The sequence below is a fragment of the Silene latifolia genome, chromosome 11, assembly GCF_048544455.1.
Source record: "Silene latifolia isolate original U9 population chromosome 11, ASM4854445v1, whole genome shotgun sequence".
NCBI lineage: Eukaryota > Viridiplantae > Streptophyta > Magnoliopsida > Caryophyllales > Caryophyllaceae > Silene > Silene latifolia.
Window position 1 is genome coordinate 200,055,859 of NC_133536.1, and position 19,653 is coordinate 200,075,511.

Genomic DNA, 19,653 nt, shown 5'->3' on the forward strand with positions numbered 1-19,653 from the left:
CTCTTTTTACTTATAATAAAGGCAATGTTTTTATTGGCATTCTAGTTTACGTCGATGACATGATTGTTGTGAGCAATGACATGGCTGCGTGCACCACCCGACTCAAAGCTTTTCTGAATGGGCAGTTTGGCATTAAAGACTTGGGCCGATTAAAATATTTTTTGGGTATTGAGGTAGCCACAGGACCGAAGGGACTGTTTCTTAGTCAGCGGAAATATGCTACGGAAATTGTCAAAGAAGCAAAAATGGAAGGAGCGAAACCCATTGACACGCCTATTCCACAACACCATCGCCTAGCTTTGGCCGAGGGGTATCTTCTTAAAGACCCTATGCAGTATCGAAGGTTAGTAGGCCGTCTTGTGTACTTAACGATCACAAGGCCAGATTTAGTGTATGTAGTGCACATTCTTTCCCAGTTTGTTCATGCTCCACGAAAAGAACATTGGGATCTTTGTTATTCGCGCTATTCGATATATTAAAGGCGACATTGGTAAAGGCATCTTTATGAAACGAGATGCGGAATTGGAAGTACGAGGATATTCCGACTCGGATTATGGTTCTTGTCTGTCGTGACGGTGCTGCAGAGTTATTTATTTTGTGTCATTAGGCGGCACACCTATTTCATGGAAAGCTAAGAAGCAGCCTACAGTGTCCATATCATCAGCCGAGGCGGAATATCGAGCGATGGCAGCATTAACGCGTGAACTACTCTGGCTAAAAAGCTTCCTCGGTTCCCTAGGAATACTTCATGCTCGTCCAATGAAGATGTTTTGTGATAATCAGGCGGCATTACACATTGCAAAGAATCCCGTTTTTCATGATCGTACCAAGCACATAGAAATCGATTGCCATTTCATCCGTAAGCACCTTTTAGACCGCACCATTTCTGCGTTTCACCTTCGAAGTAAAGAGCAAATTGCAGATTTGTTTACAAAAGCTCTTGGAGGAGAGGCATATCGCTATTTACAGTCCAAGTTGGGAATCGGCATTCCTACCGTTCCCACTTGAGGGGGAGTGTGGAAATATTATCTATATTATCTTTACGTATATGATATAGTTTGTATTATCTTTAGTATTATCATTAGCCTCAATTTCTATCCTAATCTCACAGTATTGTATTTAGGAAAGGATTGATGTAAGGCTTGAACTCTCGCCCTATATATATGCCTCGTTGTATTCCGTTTTGATCATCAAGAAATATACACATAAAATTCTTCCCTTCTCTGTTTATCAAATTACATGAGTTCCCAACAGACATAGTGAACAATAAGTTCTTGTCGTTAAACACATGCATGTAACCTTCTACAGTTCCACATTCTATCATCTTATATTGTAATATACCATATCAAACCAGGTAGATCAATCGTGGTTTGATATGGTATGGTCTATATTTTCGAGTCATCAACCACACCTTAACAATGACTTTGATGTTGTATGGAGTCGATAGTGGGACTTTGATCAAATCCTTATAAAGAAACGAGTATGAAAGCTTCTTATTAGTAAAAGAGTTATTTTAACGCGAAATACTTATATGTGACTGATGTGAGTACTTTTTACTCATACAACACTATAATTTTCATTAGCATTTTTTCTTGGTATCTTGTACTCTTAAATCTTAATCAGGAGATGTTTCTTTTGTCATGATCGTTTCTTTACGTCTTCTTTATTTTGAAGTCTCAATTATTTTTTCACAACTACTCCGTATATTTGAAGTAAAATAAGTTAATAATCTTTTACACGTTCAATTAATTTTCCTCTTTGCGAAGTACTCCGTAATACCCCCATAAAGCATAAATATCTCATTTCCTTGTCTATACAATCAATTTCATTTGTTTTGTTTTCTTTCTTGATGTCAAACTCAAGGTCAAACCAATCTTTTTCAGCCTTTTATTGTTTTTTCGCAAAATGATAGACAAGTTACTTTGCTTTTCAGTAGAGAATTCCATTATTTGTTGTTTTTAAATAAGCTTTTCAATAATCAAGAGCAAAATTAAGGGAATCAAGAATAAATGTTTATAATTTTCTACAGATTAGGTAAACCCTCAACAAATATTTTGAATTTGTAGCCTAAAATCTCGGTTGTAAGTTGGTCAAGCACACATATTAATACAACAAATTAAAGTTTGACTCATGAAGTCATGACAAAGTCAACCACACTAGCAATTCAAATTTTTTTACGTGCAAAACATATTTGATGGCTGACAAAGTCAAACACAAAGTCATCTCTTAAATAAGTCATAACGGGTTCGGTTTCTGACTATTGCGAATAAAAAATCTGACTTAAAAGGAAGTTTAGCCATTAAATTGCATTCAATACCTCTTCAGAAATTGTCCCCACCGTCAATAGGAAATACTTCTTATTGACAAAAAACAAAAAAACTACTCGGGATTTGAACCGCTTTCAAAATGAGTACTAAAACACGACTAATTGACAAAAAATGTCATGGCATTCAGACTAATCAGTCGTCGTTGCAGCTTACCTAATCGAATTCATTGAACGTGACATAAATTCATGATAATTTAGGCTTCAATGGTTATGAGTTGCTAAGCCGCAAAGGCTAAGGGACGTGGGCAAGCAATGATGATAAATGAGGTAATCAAGCTAATTAATGTAATCATGTGTTAATTAAACTTTAGTCAAATAAAGAAGCTAAACTAATAATTACGTATAAATTTATGATCAACTTGGGATTTGTTTACTTTTTTGTAAACTAATCAACTTGATCGTGCTTTATTCATTTTGGATTCAAACCCGAAAGAAATGAGTGGGTTAGCAAGGCTCTGCCTTTTCGGTTTAATTTCAACTATTATCCCGTCATCTCATCTAACTTTAATTCAGTTCAACTTCATCCAACTCATTTTAACCCATTTCAGCTCAATATAGTTCAGTTTAACTTACGCTAGCCCAAAAAACCAGGGACTAAGAGTATTGCCATCTAAAAATGCAAAATTTTGATTTTCTCATCGTTTTCCCGAATATTACTACTCCGTACATCTCATTGATAATTCGACCTTCCTTTAATTTTCGACCATGTTCTACCCCATATATTGTAAGCATGAGTTCGCCAACAAATTTAAATTATACTCCCTCCTATTCTTAATAACCCTCCCCTTTTATGGAGGGCACGGAAATTAAGGGAGGGGAGTATTATATGATAAAATATTGTAAGTGGGGTAGGAGATTGGAGAGAGGAAATGTATTGTGTGATGAAAATAAGTATTGTTGTGGGGTAAGGTATTTAAAATAAGATAAAGTATGAGTATTGTGGGGTATTATTGTGGGGTGAGATGATTAAAATAAGTATAAAAGTTAATTTCAAAAATAAGTATAAAAGTTTGCCAAATAAGGAAATAGGGAGAGTATTGTGAATATACGAAAAAGGAAATAGGGAGAGTTATTTAGAATAGGAGGGAGTATATTTCATGTAATTTCATTGTTTTTTTTTTTTTTTTTTTTTTTTTTTTTTTTTACCATCGAAAATAATAGATGAAAATGATGATCAATTAATTCCTCGGTTTTATGTTAAAAGTAGAAAATCAACCCAAAAACAAGATCATTATTATATAATTAAAAAACTGAGGTAGTGACGTAGTGTATAATATGGCACGATTTCCTTATCCATGCAAAATGGGTGCTCTCGATGTCGTATAAAGTTATCAATTTGTCGTTTAATAATCGTTACTAAAACGGTACTCCTTTTGTTGAATGGTTCCTGATAAAACAACTACGTGATTTTAACGAGTGAGTGATCACACATGCCATTCAAGTGTTTAATAAACAAGTTACCTATATATGATCTTCTAGTTTGATTTTTGTTAAAGTTGTGGTTTTATTCATAGACTTAAATCTGGATTGACAATTTTACACGTTTGTTGAACATTATGAATAACTTTTTAAATGAGTGAAATGACAAATGGAGAAAAATATTCCTAAAATAAAAAGGGAAATAAATGACCGAGATACGCATAATATGTAAACAAATGACCAGAACTAAAGAAGGTGAAATAATATTATGCTTTAGATTAGATTAGGTTAAATTGTACTACTTCCCTATATATTGTAATATGATCATGAATACCAATTATGCAATTCTAATCAACTTAAAACTTTTATTGCGGGGGAGGCATGATTTTTTCTTTAATAAATTATCTTTCATCTTAAAAATATTTTTATATTTCGGAACTTTTCCCCTAAAATAATGTTGTATAAAGTAAAATAAAATTGAGAAATAATAGGCCTCTACTATAGACTTTTCCTAACAAATATTATACTTGAAATAATGATTGAGGCCTATCAATTCATGTAAGCAACCAATTTTTGTATCAAATGCTAATTAAGATTTATAATTGTCGAATTTTCAAGAGCTTTGTAAGGTTTTGGGCGGAGAGAAAAGATAAAAGAATTCTTTTTATATTTTTAAGGGGAAGGACACTGGTGGAAAAAAAAGTGAAAAATTGTGTATGAAGTAGAAAATTGCGCGTATGAAATAACAATTACATTTTTTTTTGACAAGTGGAAAACTAACAATCCTACAACGTTCGAACCCTCTTGGCAATATTATGCACAAGAAAAATAAACTTACAATACCACAATATTAAACACGATATCATAAGAATAATTAGAGAATATATAACATTAAGATAATGAAAATGAACAAGCTAAGGAGCGAACATCCAAACATCAAAACGACATATATATATTCATATTCCTTAAGATTCTAAAAACGAGTTTATGAAATTTGTAACCTTGATAGTTCGACCACTTAACACGTTTACAATTGACAACACATACATATTATTATGCCCATATATATGACAGTAACACATTTATATTCTCGGCAACAATACGTCTATCTATCACCCTCGATGAACAAGCTAAGGAACAAATCACGATTCCATAATAATTCTTGGAAAGAAAGCTAAATAATTGTATTGTAGTATTACGCAAAATGGGTTCAAGCATCTAAACAAACTTTATTATCTCGACGTGTGGTCATTTTTGAGGTGGGGGGAGGATACACATATCATAGGTCCATTCCTCCACTACCAATGTTTGTATCAACCAAAATAGACTTTTATTTTTATTATGCCAAAACACCCAAAGTTATTACACAATTCTATCCAATCGGTTAGAAAAGTAAGGATAATGAGTGAGAATATGAACCAATGTTAAATTCATAATTACTACTCCTAGATTTGAAGTTTTGTCTTACACAAGTTTTGTCTTACTATATATGCATTGAAATTAATAAAAGGTTTTGTTCCATCTCTGCAAGTACATGGGTGTTATTTGACCTGTTTTATTCTTTGGAAGACTTACTATTACTTGTTATACGTGAAATTAACTATGTACCTTACATCACAACCTTTATGCTCGGACTCTTCCTTATTACCTCGCATACCTGGGTTTGATACTCGACAATCAGACATGGATAAGACGCTCAACTCTTCATTTTAGACTAAAATCATGAATTTTTTTTTCATAAAATAACAAATCGACACTTGAATTATTTTTTTTTTTTTCAGGATCTTCAACTACTCGAGATGGAAGCCTTATTCAGCTCCAGATAAGTATTGGAGATAGTGGTAGTCAATTCAATTAGGGTTCACAAAGTCATTCGATCCCAACAATAATCACACAAGAATACGAATGGGGTGGGGGAATGAGAGGGTATGTGGGTCACGAAAATGAGAATTATATATGGCACTTTATATTTCACCCTTTCTTCTTAAACTCTTCCTTTTTTTGCCTTCTAGTAAGTTAGTAGTGATATGAGAACTGGCTGGTCTTCACTATCTAGCAATCTAGCATCATATGAAAGCGATTGATAACATTTTGCAACATAATTTCCACAACTAAAAGCATAGGATGGGATAGTACATTAAGCAAACTCCAAATAACCAACCACATTGGACCTTTGTACTTTCTACATGACTACATCTTCATTATTGGTTCAAAATTTTGCCTTTTCTTATATCTGAAAAAACAATGTTATTCGCATCGTATACCCTATATCATTCAGAACGTTGATAAACCACACTTAAAACTGGCGTATGAGTTATTAATATTATTGATAAATAATGGGTCTAAAATATCATACTCCGCATTAGTTACCCTCAGGAATGTTTAAGGCCCTGTTCACCATGAGCGCGAGAATCAAGCTTTTGGTTTTGGTCATCAAATTTACAAGTTTTATTGAAAAAATTCAATCCAAATCTTGTATAATTGTGCGTTCATATTTGGGACCTTATTTTTCTTGGAGCACAAGGCCTTCATTTTTAAGACGGCCTTGGTTACCCTAATACCCTAGGAGTAGGAAGTCGGAATATTTCGCAATAATAACCTAGAAAACCAACAATTTTAGAAGAGAGTTTGTATTAAAAGACTTAACGAAAATAAAAATAACATTTTATGATCATTTAAATGTGAAATATAGAAACTACAATTTCCCACCAAATTAAATTTTTATTTTTTCATAAGGATGAGTTCATGCAAGTGCACCTTACTTGTTTCAAGCCTCTAATTATCATCATCTTTCCGACCAAGTATTATAAAATTATATGATAGATCTCCTTAGTAGATTTGTTATTATAGACTGGTGACAATTCAAAGATCATAAGGTTAATGTGTTCCTATAAGTTAATAATTTTGGTATGACACTATAATTGTTATGAGATCGCCTTAGCAGTTACCAATAAAGATTTAATGCTACACAGTCACACAAACTTTAAATCCGTAGATAGCATTTTCTATTCGCATTTGATAAAGTATTAGACTGTCTAGCATCTAGGTAGCACGGACACTCCTCCTAACTAGCCGTCCCGTGTCCGACAGCGTGTCGGACACCTGGACACCCGACACTCGTCGGACACACCTAAACATGTTATAGTTTAGAACAAGGAATAAAATGTCAAAAAAGATTGATTAGAAGACGAGTTTGGATGGGAAATGAGAATTAGTTATAGTCAAGGTCAAATTAGACCCTTAAATATTTAAAGTTAATATCAAATACATTATAAAACTAAAATCATACGTTATCTATAACCATAAAATATATATTTTATTAAATTTAATTAGCGTGTCCCGTGTCCTAAATTTCATGGGATGCCTTATCACGTGTCCGTTCGTGTCCGTGTCTGTGTCCGTGTCCGTTTTGGTGCTACCTAGTCTAGCATCCCCTACAAACCACCTTTGTTTCATTAAAAACAAAAGGCAAAATGAGAAAAGCATTAGTAGTCAAACAAGAGACACCCGAATTACACAACAATAAAATAAAAAGAGAAGAACGTGTATGTAATTCAAGATAATTTTGGTATAAGACGGTTTTATGCAAGTATTAGTGTAAAACTATAAGTTAATTGTAGTTAGTCAGACTAGTTAAGAGGGGTCTCATATCTTTTGTATTTTTGGACACTTTTTTGAATATATTATACTTACATTATACCAAAAAAAAAAAATACAAGTTAATTGTAGAGTATATTGTATAAAGGAATGAATTAATTTGAAATAATTTTACAATTGAAGGCCAATAATAGTGAAATAATAATTGGTTCTGGAAGCATTATCAATAATCATATTCTCCCAGGGTCCGTGGGGTAAGAGATTGAGTGGTTGAGCAAGTAGCAAGTATAAGAATGGATGTCTTTTTGTTGCTTAATGATTGACATTTTGACAGCACAACCCAAATAAAAGCCCTTTTCATTTCTTAGTGAAAGTTTATTTTAGTTTTTAAGTAGTACAATTAAAAGTTCTTCGTTCCCAACTCTTTTGGCTCAGGTGGATTGTTGTCCCTAATTTTTAAGGTACACTCACCTAGCCTTCACATGGCCTTTAGTTCATCACAAATTCTCATAGGGTGTGTTTTTGGAGTCCATTTTCTCTAGGAAATGGAGAATGGAGAGTCCATTTCCCATTAACGATGTGAATCGTATTCTGACAACATTTAGCGGTTCTAAATTTACGCATAAAAATAAAGGAAAAATAGGGGTAAAAGAGGAAATTATTATTAAAAGGGATTTAGAGAGGAAATGACCTCTCCATTTTTTTCCATTTCCTAAAAAAAAAGGAGAGGATCATAATCCGTGTTTTTGGTTGACAATTCAAGTCATATATTGACAATGAAAATATTAGAATAACATACTAATGTTGAGGTGTACTCATAATCTCATCATATTTCTTTGTAAATACAAGATTTCCAATCATAATGTGTTAATTGATCAGTATTACCTTTATTTCAATTATTTGCTTATCTTTGATTAAAAGTAGTGGTCGACAAGAAAGGAGTAGCTCTTCAACTCAAAAACAGTCATTCAATTATGTAATGAGAGATATATGACTTACTATCACTATAAATCTATGGGAAATTCTTAAACTATGATATTATGTGAAATTTATAGAAAATAAAGGGTGTAGTCATATACTCGTATAAAATGGTAATCACTTCATAGCACATAACGGTTATAAAATTGTAATGTATTGTGTGATAGTGAATATGTCAACATGTTTTTAGATTCGATTCAAACATATTTATTAACAAAAGTCCAAATTTTAATTACAAATAACATATCTGTGTTAAACGGATCTACTCCTGTGAAATTTGGTCATGCGGTGAGAGCAATAAAAAAGAGCTCCAAACACATTTCCCGTTCTGTTCCTCTAAAATTACATTTAAGTTCGCATGCTATCGTATATGCTTAGAAGTTTACCTAATATGCATCAAAGATAACAAACTGCGCGTTTTCTTCGTCATTAAAAAGAAAGTAAAAAAACAAAATTGTAGAAAGATATTAAAGGTAAATTAAGGTGGAATAACTTTGAAAGAGTGTTGGTAATGCTTTTGCAATTCGTCCTGCATGGTTTGCTCCACCTTTCATCTTATCCACTTTAAATAACGTATACTAAACATTATTCTATCCACTTTTCTTTATTAATATTTACTCTTTCTCTTATTGTTCTGTCTTTGTCTACTCTTTTTGCATTAATTTGTCAAATTAAATGTTGCCATGACATGAGGTCCAATATTGTGAAGCAGCTTCCCACTAGTCCACGCACTTAGTATAATTAATATTATTGTTGATGGATTATGCGCATTGTTAAGTGTACTTAAGCTATGAGCTATAAGTGGGATTTAGAATTGGAATTGTCAAAATCTTACATGATAAAGGAAGAATTTTATATTAAGTTTTTCCATTGCACTTGTTATTCTAATGTGAAAAATGGGAATTAGCTAGAAAATTGAACTTAGTAGGAACATTTATCCAATTATTACGAGTAATGAGTTAATAGTGTAAAATGTTTCCTAGTTTTTGTGTTAATTTATTGTCTTCCGAAAAATTTATGCTTGTAACAATAAATTCTTATATCATCACTAAAATGATATCAATTTAATTTAAATTAAATTAGCTAGTTAAAAAGTACTCTGAAACACTTCGAACCTATTAGAAATATGTGTATATGATTTCTCACACTATATTGCTCTCAAGACAACTTTAACACAAGTACAAAATAGAAAAACTAAAACATTCATTTTTATAACTAGAATAAATTAGATTTTATTCCCTTTTGAAATCTTTTTTAAAATTACCCTTTTTTATTTTTATTTTTTTTTAAAATTACCCCCTTAAGTTGTATTTTTGCTAAAATTACTCCATCAAGTTGCATTTTTGCTAAAATTACTCTCTGAAGCATTTTTTTTTTTTTTTTTCCTAAAATTGCTTCAAAACTCACAATTTAAGTGATTTATTTCCTCTATTTTTGAACTCCACCTACATTTGTCTACATAGTTATACATTTCAAAGTATAGATTGACTAAGCCACAAACGGGATAAGTTCAAAAACAGACGAAATAAGTCACTTAAATTGGTGTTTGGAGCAATTTTAGGAAAAAATGTAATTTAAGGAAGTAATTTTAGAAAAAAAAAATTTAAAAGGGAGTAATTTTAAAAAAGTTGATTTCAAAAGGAAGTAATATCCAATTTACTCTTATAACCAAACCAATCAAACGTACATACTATTACGCTGTTATAAATATCATCCCCCCTACTACTAAGAGAATAAAATTCTCTTAGTATTTTCCCGCCCAAGTGCTCCCTACTTTGATGGGCTTGCTTTATGGACTGAAAACACCACAAATCACGTTCTGTTTTGATCCCACTATTTAAAACTAATTGAGTTTGCATTGATTTGGCATATCTCATTGCTAACTATCTAACTTGAACACCAATAAAAATAATCTTTGACTTTTCTAATTAACAATCCTATATGAAAACAAATTGATTTCCCATTTTATTTTTTTGTTTCATATCAAAATACAATTGAGTTGACTGATAAATATTAATGAGGTGCAAATTTAAAAAGTATATAAATCCTCCTATATACTAAGATAATACAAATTCTCTAAAATTTTTCCTACAAAGTGCTCAAACTTATGTATGAAAACAAATTAGATTTTCATTTATTAAACTAATTTTCCATTTAAAATAATCTATACATAAAAACTGTATCTCCTGTTATTAACTTCGTGACGAAACAAGAATTTTTTTAAAATAATTTGACGTAATTAAAATATTTTCATAAAAAAACACAATTCATGGAATTATTAAATTCTACTCCGTAATAGTTTTAATATTAGTTATTTTTTATTAAAAAAATTATGAGATAAAAATCTAAAATTTATAACTAATACACTAAAAATTAAAAGAACTATATTTACCGCGCATTTGTGCGGGATCTACACTAGTGTATAACACTGGTATAAAACTGAGTTACAAATATTCAATTAAAAGGTTATCATGATCATATTTTTAGGTTATATTATTTCATTGGGCAGCGACAACTAATGTGCAGCCACGACCACGACCACTACCACGATCACGACCATGACCGCGACCCCGATCAAGATTTAATAGTATGTTTATTCACTTCATTGCAATAGGTCGAAGTCTTTATGAGATGTTTGCAATCCTAATAAGTTCAAAAGAGTGTAAAAAGTCTCATATATTTGAGCTCCTAGTCATGGATACCCCATACCCATACACCATGAAACTGAAGACAGCTAGCTCGCATACCAAACTGATTTACTCTTAGATTCATTAACTTTAGATTAAAGATTTTCTAATCATCTCTATAATGGATACGCTTACCACTTCTTCCCTTGTAATATAAATATAAACATTCTTCTCTTTGATTATCTTGTAGTATTACCTTGAATTATTTTATTCTTTTTGTTGATTGTACTTCCATTACCATAGATAGAGACTTAAACTAAATGTGGCCGACAAAATGTCAAGTGATAAAAATGAAAAATGTTTTATATTAACCGTTTTCTAACGTGTACCTTAACACACACATTAAAAACTTAAATGTGAAAATTTACAGTATGTTCTCATAAAAATTTAAGTACAAACATGTTTTTATCATAATTAATGAGAATATTTCGTAAATTTTTCCTGTATGTCCTTAAGATAAGACATATGTTAGAAAAACCATTTCTATAAAGGAAAATTCCTCGCAATTAACATAGGGTTGTCTTTTAATTAGTGCCATCCAGCCATAATAACATATACTACGAAGTACTTTGTATTAATTATTAAATAACACGTTGATGATATCAGATATTTTAAATGTCTTATAAATTTTTTAACCTTAATTATCAGAATGCAGGCCCATTGTTACAGTTTAGTTGAGTTAACCATGCCCACATGATAACCTATCATGATTAGAAATGTAATTATGTGGATACTTGAATAGTCTTTAAACTTGGGAATAAATTAAATTAAGCAGTATGGGCCTGCATGTAGAATTTAACCTTAATATGTTTGGGCCCAAAACATTTGGACTATGATTTCGATAATCATGACTTCCAAGGGATTTGTATGGCTGAACACTTTTCATGACTTTGCTAGCTAATATGAATGGTATTTGTACAATAACAATTCACTAAAACTTGAAGAGACGATCTCTCTCTAAGTTATTGTTAGAAAATAGGCTTGATATGAAAAAATAAGTCTAGAGTTCTAGACATGGTAGGATGTCAAATAAGTCTAGAGTTCTAGACATGGTGTTGGAGTTGGAAGTTGCTCCAAAACTTAAGTATGGTAACATTTGTGCCACATTGGAATGTTATCTTTATATACGGATGTACACTACCAAGTGTCAACTAGACTATAGTCTCCCCACGCGCGCGCGCGCCGCCGCCGCTCGGCTCGGGACACGTGTGCGGTGGGGCCCTTTTTTGCTTTTGGTCCAAATATTTTCCTTGAGTTCTAGCTATTGGATTCCGTCCGTTGCAATTGATACACAATAATATCTCCTAATTACATAGATTTATTACAATTCATTGCTGTGATTTATTGCCATTAAACACCAGTTTTTATGACTCTTATATGACTGTTAGAGGTCTCTAACAACTATATAAACCCTCTACTTCCAGCATTTCTATACACACAAATTACATACTTTTCCTATCTTATATCTTCTTCATTCTTCATTCTATATTCCGAGAGCAGCTCCCACTTCCGTCTGTGGAGTGCACCATTGTGAGGAAGGAGGCGCTAACCCTGAGGTCGGTGACCAAGTTTCCCAAGCGCACCATAGTGGGGGTCTAACTGACTTAGGACAATGTCTTACACGGCGTCTCGATTAAGGGTACTTTTGGATCAGCTAAGTTCATATTTCTTTCACATGGTAGCGTTCTTGATGAAGAGTTTGTGGACAAAACTAGGGAACATATACAATGCGAAATCCCTAGCAAATAAATTGTTTTTGAAGAAAGACTTGTTTGAGCTCGAGATGGAAGAGAACGACGATTTGTGGGATCATCTTAGCAAGTTTAATGGCCTGATCACCCATTTGGCTAGTTTAGATGAGACATTCAAGGAGGAAGACAAGGTGATAATGTTGTTGGCATCTCTACCAAATAATAATCATTATAATAACATGATTACTAGTTTGTTAGTAGGAAGGATAACTTTAACCTTGGATGAAACTACCGTTGTTCTATTCGAAGCGGACAAGTTGTCAAAGTAAGGCTCGAGTTCGAGCACTTCGGAGGTAGGTGGTGCACTAGTAGCTGACGGTAGTGGTAGTAGATCTTTTAAAAAGGGCGTGCGTCGTAACTCTAAGGTGAAGTGTCACTATTGCAAGGAACTTGGACATATTCAATATGAGTGTCCCCAAGTGATATGCTCTTGGTACAAGAGAAGTGTGATGCTAAGGGAGAGTGGATCTTAGACTCTGGGTGTTCCTATCATATTTGTACAAAGAAGGACAATTTGTCTTCTTATGAGAAGTGTGAGGGGAAGTTCATAACATTACCTACTGGAGAAAAGGTGAAGGTTGAAGGAGTTGGAGAAGTCAAGATAAAGCTTCCTTACAATCAAATACTCTATCTAGCTGAGGTTAGACATGTGTCTAAGTTAGGCCAGAACTTAATCTCAATAGGGAGATTAGATACGCTTGGGTATAACGTTCATGTAGGAGACGGAAGAATCATGGTTACTAATGGGTTCTCGGTGGCCATAGTAGGAAGAAGAAACAAGAGAAACCTCTATGAGCTCGAGCATTGTGGAGATGTTTGTGTTTCAGGGGAGGCTTTGCCAGGCCGAGTTCGTCACGGTGAAGTTGTTCGTCATTAATCAAGGTTGACTAACATATTAAGCCTAAGGGGAGGTTTGTTAGGAAATAGGCTTGATATGGAAAAATAAGTCTAGAGTTCTAGACATGGTAGGATGTTCGTTTCTTGCCCAAGAAGGAAGAGTTTTTCTTATATATATTAATTAATATTAATAGTTTATTAGAAAAACTGCTTATTTCCTAATAAAATTAGGAAGGTAGGTTATTTTTTGGTAAGGAGAATATTTGTACAACCCTATAAATAGGGTTGGCTAGGTTGCTCATAATTGTACCCAAGAATTGTGAGAGAGAGCCTAGCTAGTAAATTTTGAGAGTTTTCGAAATTGTAGTGTTACAAAGAGTTCTTTGTAAGTGGCCTTGTCGATTAATACAATAAGGGTGTGGGAAAATTCTTCCACTAAAATCTTGTGTGTTTTTCCATACTTTGTTTTTATTTGCCACTTAATACCTAACAGCTATCATGCTTTCCCATGCTATGTAGAACATATGCAAAGAGGATTTTGAAAAACATATATAAGGTAAACAAATTCTTATTCAAAACGGCACTATCTGTTAGGTTAAAGCGGGTTAAATATGGAAGATGAGACAAAAGGAGGATGCATATAAACTAATAAAAGGTTCGAGTCATGCTTATGCAAATCGGAGCATACTTGACATGCTTTCATGTTAACGTGGATATTGCCGTCCTACGAGTGACTTACTGATAATGTAAAGTTCGTGAATATGCACGGTGAACAATAAGCCTAACAATGCTCTCCGACAGTTTTTTCCACCATTTTCTGCTAGTCGGTAGTCGAGCTAGGGGAGGGCTAACAGTGACTGAACGAAGAAAACTTTAAATTTTTTAGTTGAAATTTGAACTTCTTCCGCTGTAGTTCTCCTGAAATTTTTCGTCTTCGCTAAGTGTCAATCATGGATTCGTAGCAACAGCTGACACCTTCTAACAATCAAGTCAAATAATATGTCATGAAGTCCCATATAAAAATATCTTTAATTGAGGTCACCTATCGAATATAGCCGTCAGTTCTTAACTAGCTTTAATTAGTATGCTTTATTATCAGATATTTCCAAAAGTCAATGGTTGATTTATAGTATAAACTAGAAAGTAGGTAAGGAGGCGGACTGCTGAAGTATGTATGTCTGTATGTTCAATGTTTGTTTCCGTGAACAAGTTGCTTAGAAAATGTGTAGACAGCAACATACTAACATTTGACAAAGATGTTCAATGTCAACTACAAGATAGCCAGTCATTTTACAACCTTTACAGGATAGATTTGCCAAGACATTCATTGTATCATTGAAAAATTGTAACACAATGCAACACCAAGTCAAGGTGGGATTAAACACGGGTTCGAGTGCAAGACATTCTTGTTATTGCTAAACTTATCAGATGGATTCCGGACGAGTTAGACTCTGTTCTTTTGGACTTAATTTCAGTTATTTCAGTTCAGTTCAACTCTCAGTTCAGTTCAACTTTTCTCTTCAGAAATTAACTCTTTATTTCAGTTTAGATTCATTCAGTTCAGTTCAATTGAGTTCAGACGGCTTAAGTCCAAAAGAACATGACCTTAATATGGTCAGCATTATCAGCGAGTTGGATTAAATTAATTTGGGATTATGAAACTAAAATGAAGGGCATTTTCAGGATTGTATGTCAGGTTGTATTTCGACGGGGTCTAAATTACCACCAAATAACACGCTTTGTTTACAAGTTGAATGGGGTGACCGGTCCTTCATTACAGTTATGTAAGTGTTGTATTACAACACTGACACCGACATACAGCAGACGGACGACAATCTTAATTCTCGGCCTACATATGTACCTAACAGTAGGTTGAACAGAGAAAAAGTGGTCCGATTGCAGCAAAATGCAAAATGATAACGGAAAATCAGAGATATTTCATCACCTAATTGAGTCGAAGATTTCATAACCATTCATTAGTGAGTGCTACATTAGCAGTTGAGGGAACAAATCACAGCAATTATTTGTTCAATAATGGCCTTAAAATATCGACAATCTAAAATGACAGAATCAAATGGGAAGAATAAACAACGAAAATGGAACATAGAACTACTGAACTACTTCAAGGTTAACCACACCTCTAAAACACATTGATTTCGGTCTGCAAGGGATTCCAAACTCCATTAATCTCTTGCTTTTGCTGTTGCGCCTGATTGTCGCCTTGCCAAGCCCAAACGATGTCATTAAGTGCAGGCTGTATGTCTTGTTTCAAGACCTTTTGATAATCTAAACTATCGCCATTAGCCTTCTTCATCTCCACCAAGTGGAAAGATGGTGCAAACTCGAATATTTCCACATCAATTCCGACTCCTTCCTTTCTAGCTCCTCCTGAACCTGCCAACTTCAGAGATCCACCTTCTTTCTTTGCCACTTCCAAATTCAAGTTTGTAGCGACTTGCTCAAGTTTAGACACAATGGCTGAGGCCGGCTGTAGTGATGTGAACCGGATATCCTCTCTTTTGTCATCACCCACAAATAAACCAGACAGATCTAACCCAGATGACATAGATATAATGTCGAACGCATTAAGGTTTGTTCGTTTTGGGATTTCTAGCTTCTTCTCGAATGTCTGGACCTCCACGGCCACATTTTCTTTGGTATCCACCTTAAGTTTTGCGGGTTGGGTTCCTAACCCTTTTTTGAACCAGGAACTCTCCATTATTTTACTAATGGGTATCCGAGTTTTTGGGTTAGGATCAAGAATTCTGAGCAGAAGTCTCCGGGCTTCAGCGGGAAACCAATTAGGGCAAGTATAGTCAGCCCTGGTTATCTTCTTATACATATCAACCAAATTCGTCCCTTTGAAAGGCATATAACCAGCCAGCATAACATATAAGATAACCCCACAAGACCAAATATCGGCTTTTGCCCCATCATAACCTCTTCTGTTAATCACTTCCGGAGCAACATAGGCAGGGGTACCACACATTGTGTGTAACATTCCATCTTGCCGTTTTGATTCAACAAGAGCACTCAACCCGAAATCAGCGACCTTCAAGGTACCATCCTCGTCTATCAATAAATTCTCGAGTTTCAAATCCCTGTGATAAACACCTCGTTTGTGGCAACAATCCACGGCACTAATCAACTGCTGGAAAATCCATCTAGCAATTTCGACCTTCAACCTGCCTTTAACAACCTTGTTGAAGAGCTCGCCTCCTTTTGCGTATTCCAAGACTATATAAATCTTGCTCTTTGTAGCCATGATCTCGTATAATTGCAAGACATTTTCATGCTTCACCAGCTTCATGACGGATATTTCTCGCTTAAGCTGTTCACTTAGTCCCGCTTTCACGGTTTTCTCCTTATCAATAACCTTAATGGCCACACTTTTGCCACTCTTGATATCTTTACCGTAGCACACTTTCGCAAAGTTCCCTTGCCCTAACACTCTTCCCATTTCGTACCTGTCCATCAATATAATTCCCTTCTTCTCCATCTCTAATCAACAATCTTGCTCGCTCTCAAAAAATAATTACAGTTCGCGTCACAGAATGATAGTCAATCTGTTAGACTACTCAACCGTCATCCACAGCTTCGTGTTTTAGCATGGCAAACATGCTGTTGCTTGTCGTTCTATGATACACTTGACCACATAGCACATTTCCATAGCAAGTAGCATGTCCAATCTCATCCAAGGACAACAAGCGATTTCCAGTAAAAGAAAAAAGACGATAACTTTCACAACATAAATTTGCACGATGAACACACATCTTTCTGCATCCCCTGATGTCGCGGTTTTACTCAATGCTCAGCAGGAAAGATCAGAATAAATCCCTGATATCGACAATTTAGGGAAACAAATCAATCACTACCAAAATCGAACAATAACCCGCTTTCTAGATATCAATATAACCACAGGTGCAGCAAATAGACCAACAAAAACGACGTTGACACGATAAATATGTCGAAATCAGTAATGCAGGAATAGAACAACAAATTATAGAGATTTTTTATAACAAATGAATAAGTCTTTTTTCTCTAGAACTTGGTATAAATCAAGAAAAACTCGGATAATAATAGAAAATTTTGGTTAATCATTTACAATTACAACATTAATAATAACAGAAACAAATTGTGTGTGTCCACGCTTTACCTTAATTGGGTATTACTGTATTACTTTCTGTTTTCTGATATTTTATGAGCTTTTTTTGAGTAATTTTTCAACTAAAAATCCAATTTATTCGGAATTAATCATCACCTTTAATTTACACTTTTTTAAAAATATAAAAAATCAACAAATAACAAAAATATCAGAATAAAAACAACTTTTGTGATATTTTCTCTAATTATTCTCCCACTTTTGTTACATATTCTAAATTGACTAAAGTATTCAAATTCCCAACTTTTTAACGTTTAAAGAATCAATCTTTTCAAAAAAAAAAAAAAAAAAAAAAAAGGATACATACAACAATGACAACAAAGAATTAGTTCCGGAATAACTTGGGTCGGCTAACCTGAATCATCATTCAAAACCGTCTAGACAACAAAAAAATAATAATAATAATAATAACAATTAAAAGTGCAATCATTGAAGCATATACGTACAATTAAAACAATGCATCATGTCAAATAATCAGAAATACCCATGAAATAAAAACAATCAAATTGATAAAAAAAGTTGTAGGAAATTAAGAAATTACCTCTTAATAATTATAAGAACAATGATTATAATTGTGGAAAGATGGTAGTAAGAGAAAAAGTTGTTATGGGAAAGAAGAGATCTGAATTTGTGAAGAGTGAAGACAAAAAGAGGTGTATTTATTAGTGTTTATGATGGAGTGATTTTATTTTGTTTAATTAGAGTTTAATGCTAATTATATGTTGGTTATGCAATAGGTTAAGGGAAAGACGCCGACTAATGAGACAAATAGACGTTATTTTGAATGGGCCGTCAATGAATCTTCAAGGAAGCCCACTCGGTCCAACTAGGATAAACAACTACTAAAATACTCACCAACTCTCTTATATGATGCTTATACGGTGAAAGTAGGGATGGCAATTATGACCTAAACCGAACCGAACCCGAATCGAACCGAAGGACAAAATTCGATCCAAACCCACTACTTAATAATCCATTCCCGATCCACTATTTAAAAACCCATATTCATATCCACTATTAAAAAACCCGAACCAAATCCAACCCGATCCATTCATACCCGAACCCGATCCAAGTGGATATTATTGAAAATTTAGGCTTTATTAACCTTGAAATTTAAATTTTCTTATATAAGATTAAATTTTTATGTAGTCAAATCAAGTTTCGTATTGGGTTTTGGATTATGTGGTGGATCGGGTATGGATTTGGAGCGGGTATGGATTTGAAAAAAGTATAACGGATCGGGTATGGATTTTAATATTTTGGATATAGATCGGGTATGGATATGGATTTGTGATCCAATAAGTAAGTGGATCGGGTTTGGATCTTGCAAAACCCGATCCAACCCGACCCATTGTCATCCCTAGGTGAAAGTGTAAGATGACCCAAAATTTTGAAAATCTCAAAAGTAGGTCAGTTCGGGTTTTTTATTGATTTCGGGTTAATTCAGGTCGGAACGGGTTATTATGGGTTTTGAGTCTGTTTCGAATTTGTTGGTCGGATCTGTTTCGGGTCAAGCAGGTTAGGTTATTTTTAGAGATGGCAAACAATGACACGACACGAACCCGACACGAAATTAATGGGTTTGGGTTGAGGCTTAATGACTCATTTATGTAGGTGGGTTGACACGAACACGACACGATATTTAATTGGGTTGGGTTTGGGTTGAGCTCTCTAAACACGAACCCGACACGAATGACCTGTTTACTATATTAATCCTGATTTTTCTTGATCCTCCATCACATAAATATACTTAAACTTTCTAAATATGGACATGACACGAAAACACGACACAAACCCGACACGAAATTAACGGGTTAGGGTTGAGGCTTGATGACCCATTTATGTAAGTGGGTCAACACGAACACGACACGATATTTAATTGAGTCGGGTTTGGGT

The 19,653-nt window shown here is 33.9% G+C and overlaps 1 protein-coding gene across 1 annotated transcript; it reads right to left on the reverse strand.

Moving 5' to 3' along the window:
• Positions 1-15,531: 15,531 nt before the first annotated feature.
• On the reverse strand, positions 15,532-18,444 carry LOC141612298 (CBL-interacting protein kinase 2-like). The gene is made up of 2 exons (XM_074431037.1): positions 18,299-18,444; positions 15,532-17,432 (listed from the first exon to the last, which is right to left on the reverse strand). Exon 2 carries the CDS (start codon positions 17,092-17,094, stop codon positions 15,736-15,738), a length of 1,359 nt encoding a protein of 452 aa, XP_074287138.1. The 5' UTR covers positions 17,095-17,432; positions 18,299-18,444; the 3' UTR covers positions 15,532-15,735.
• Between the last annotated feature and the right edge of the window lie 1,209 nt (positions 18,445-19,653).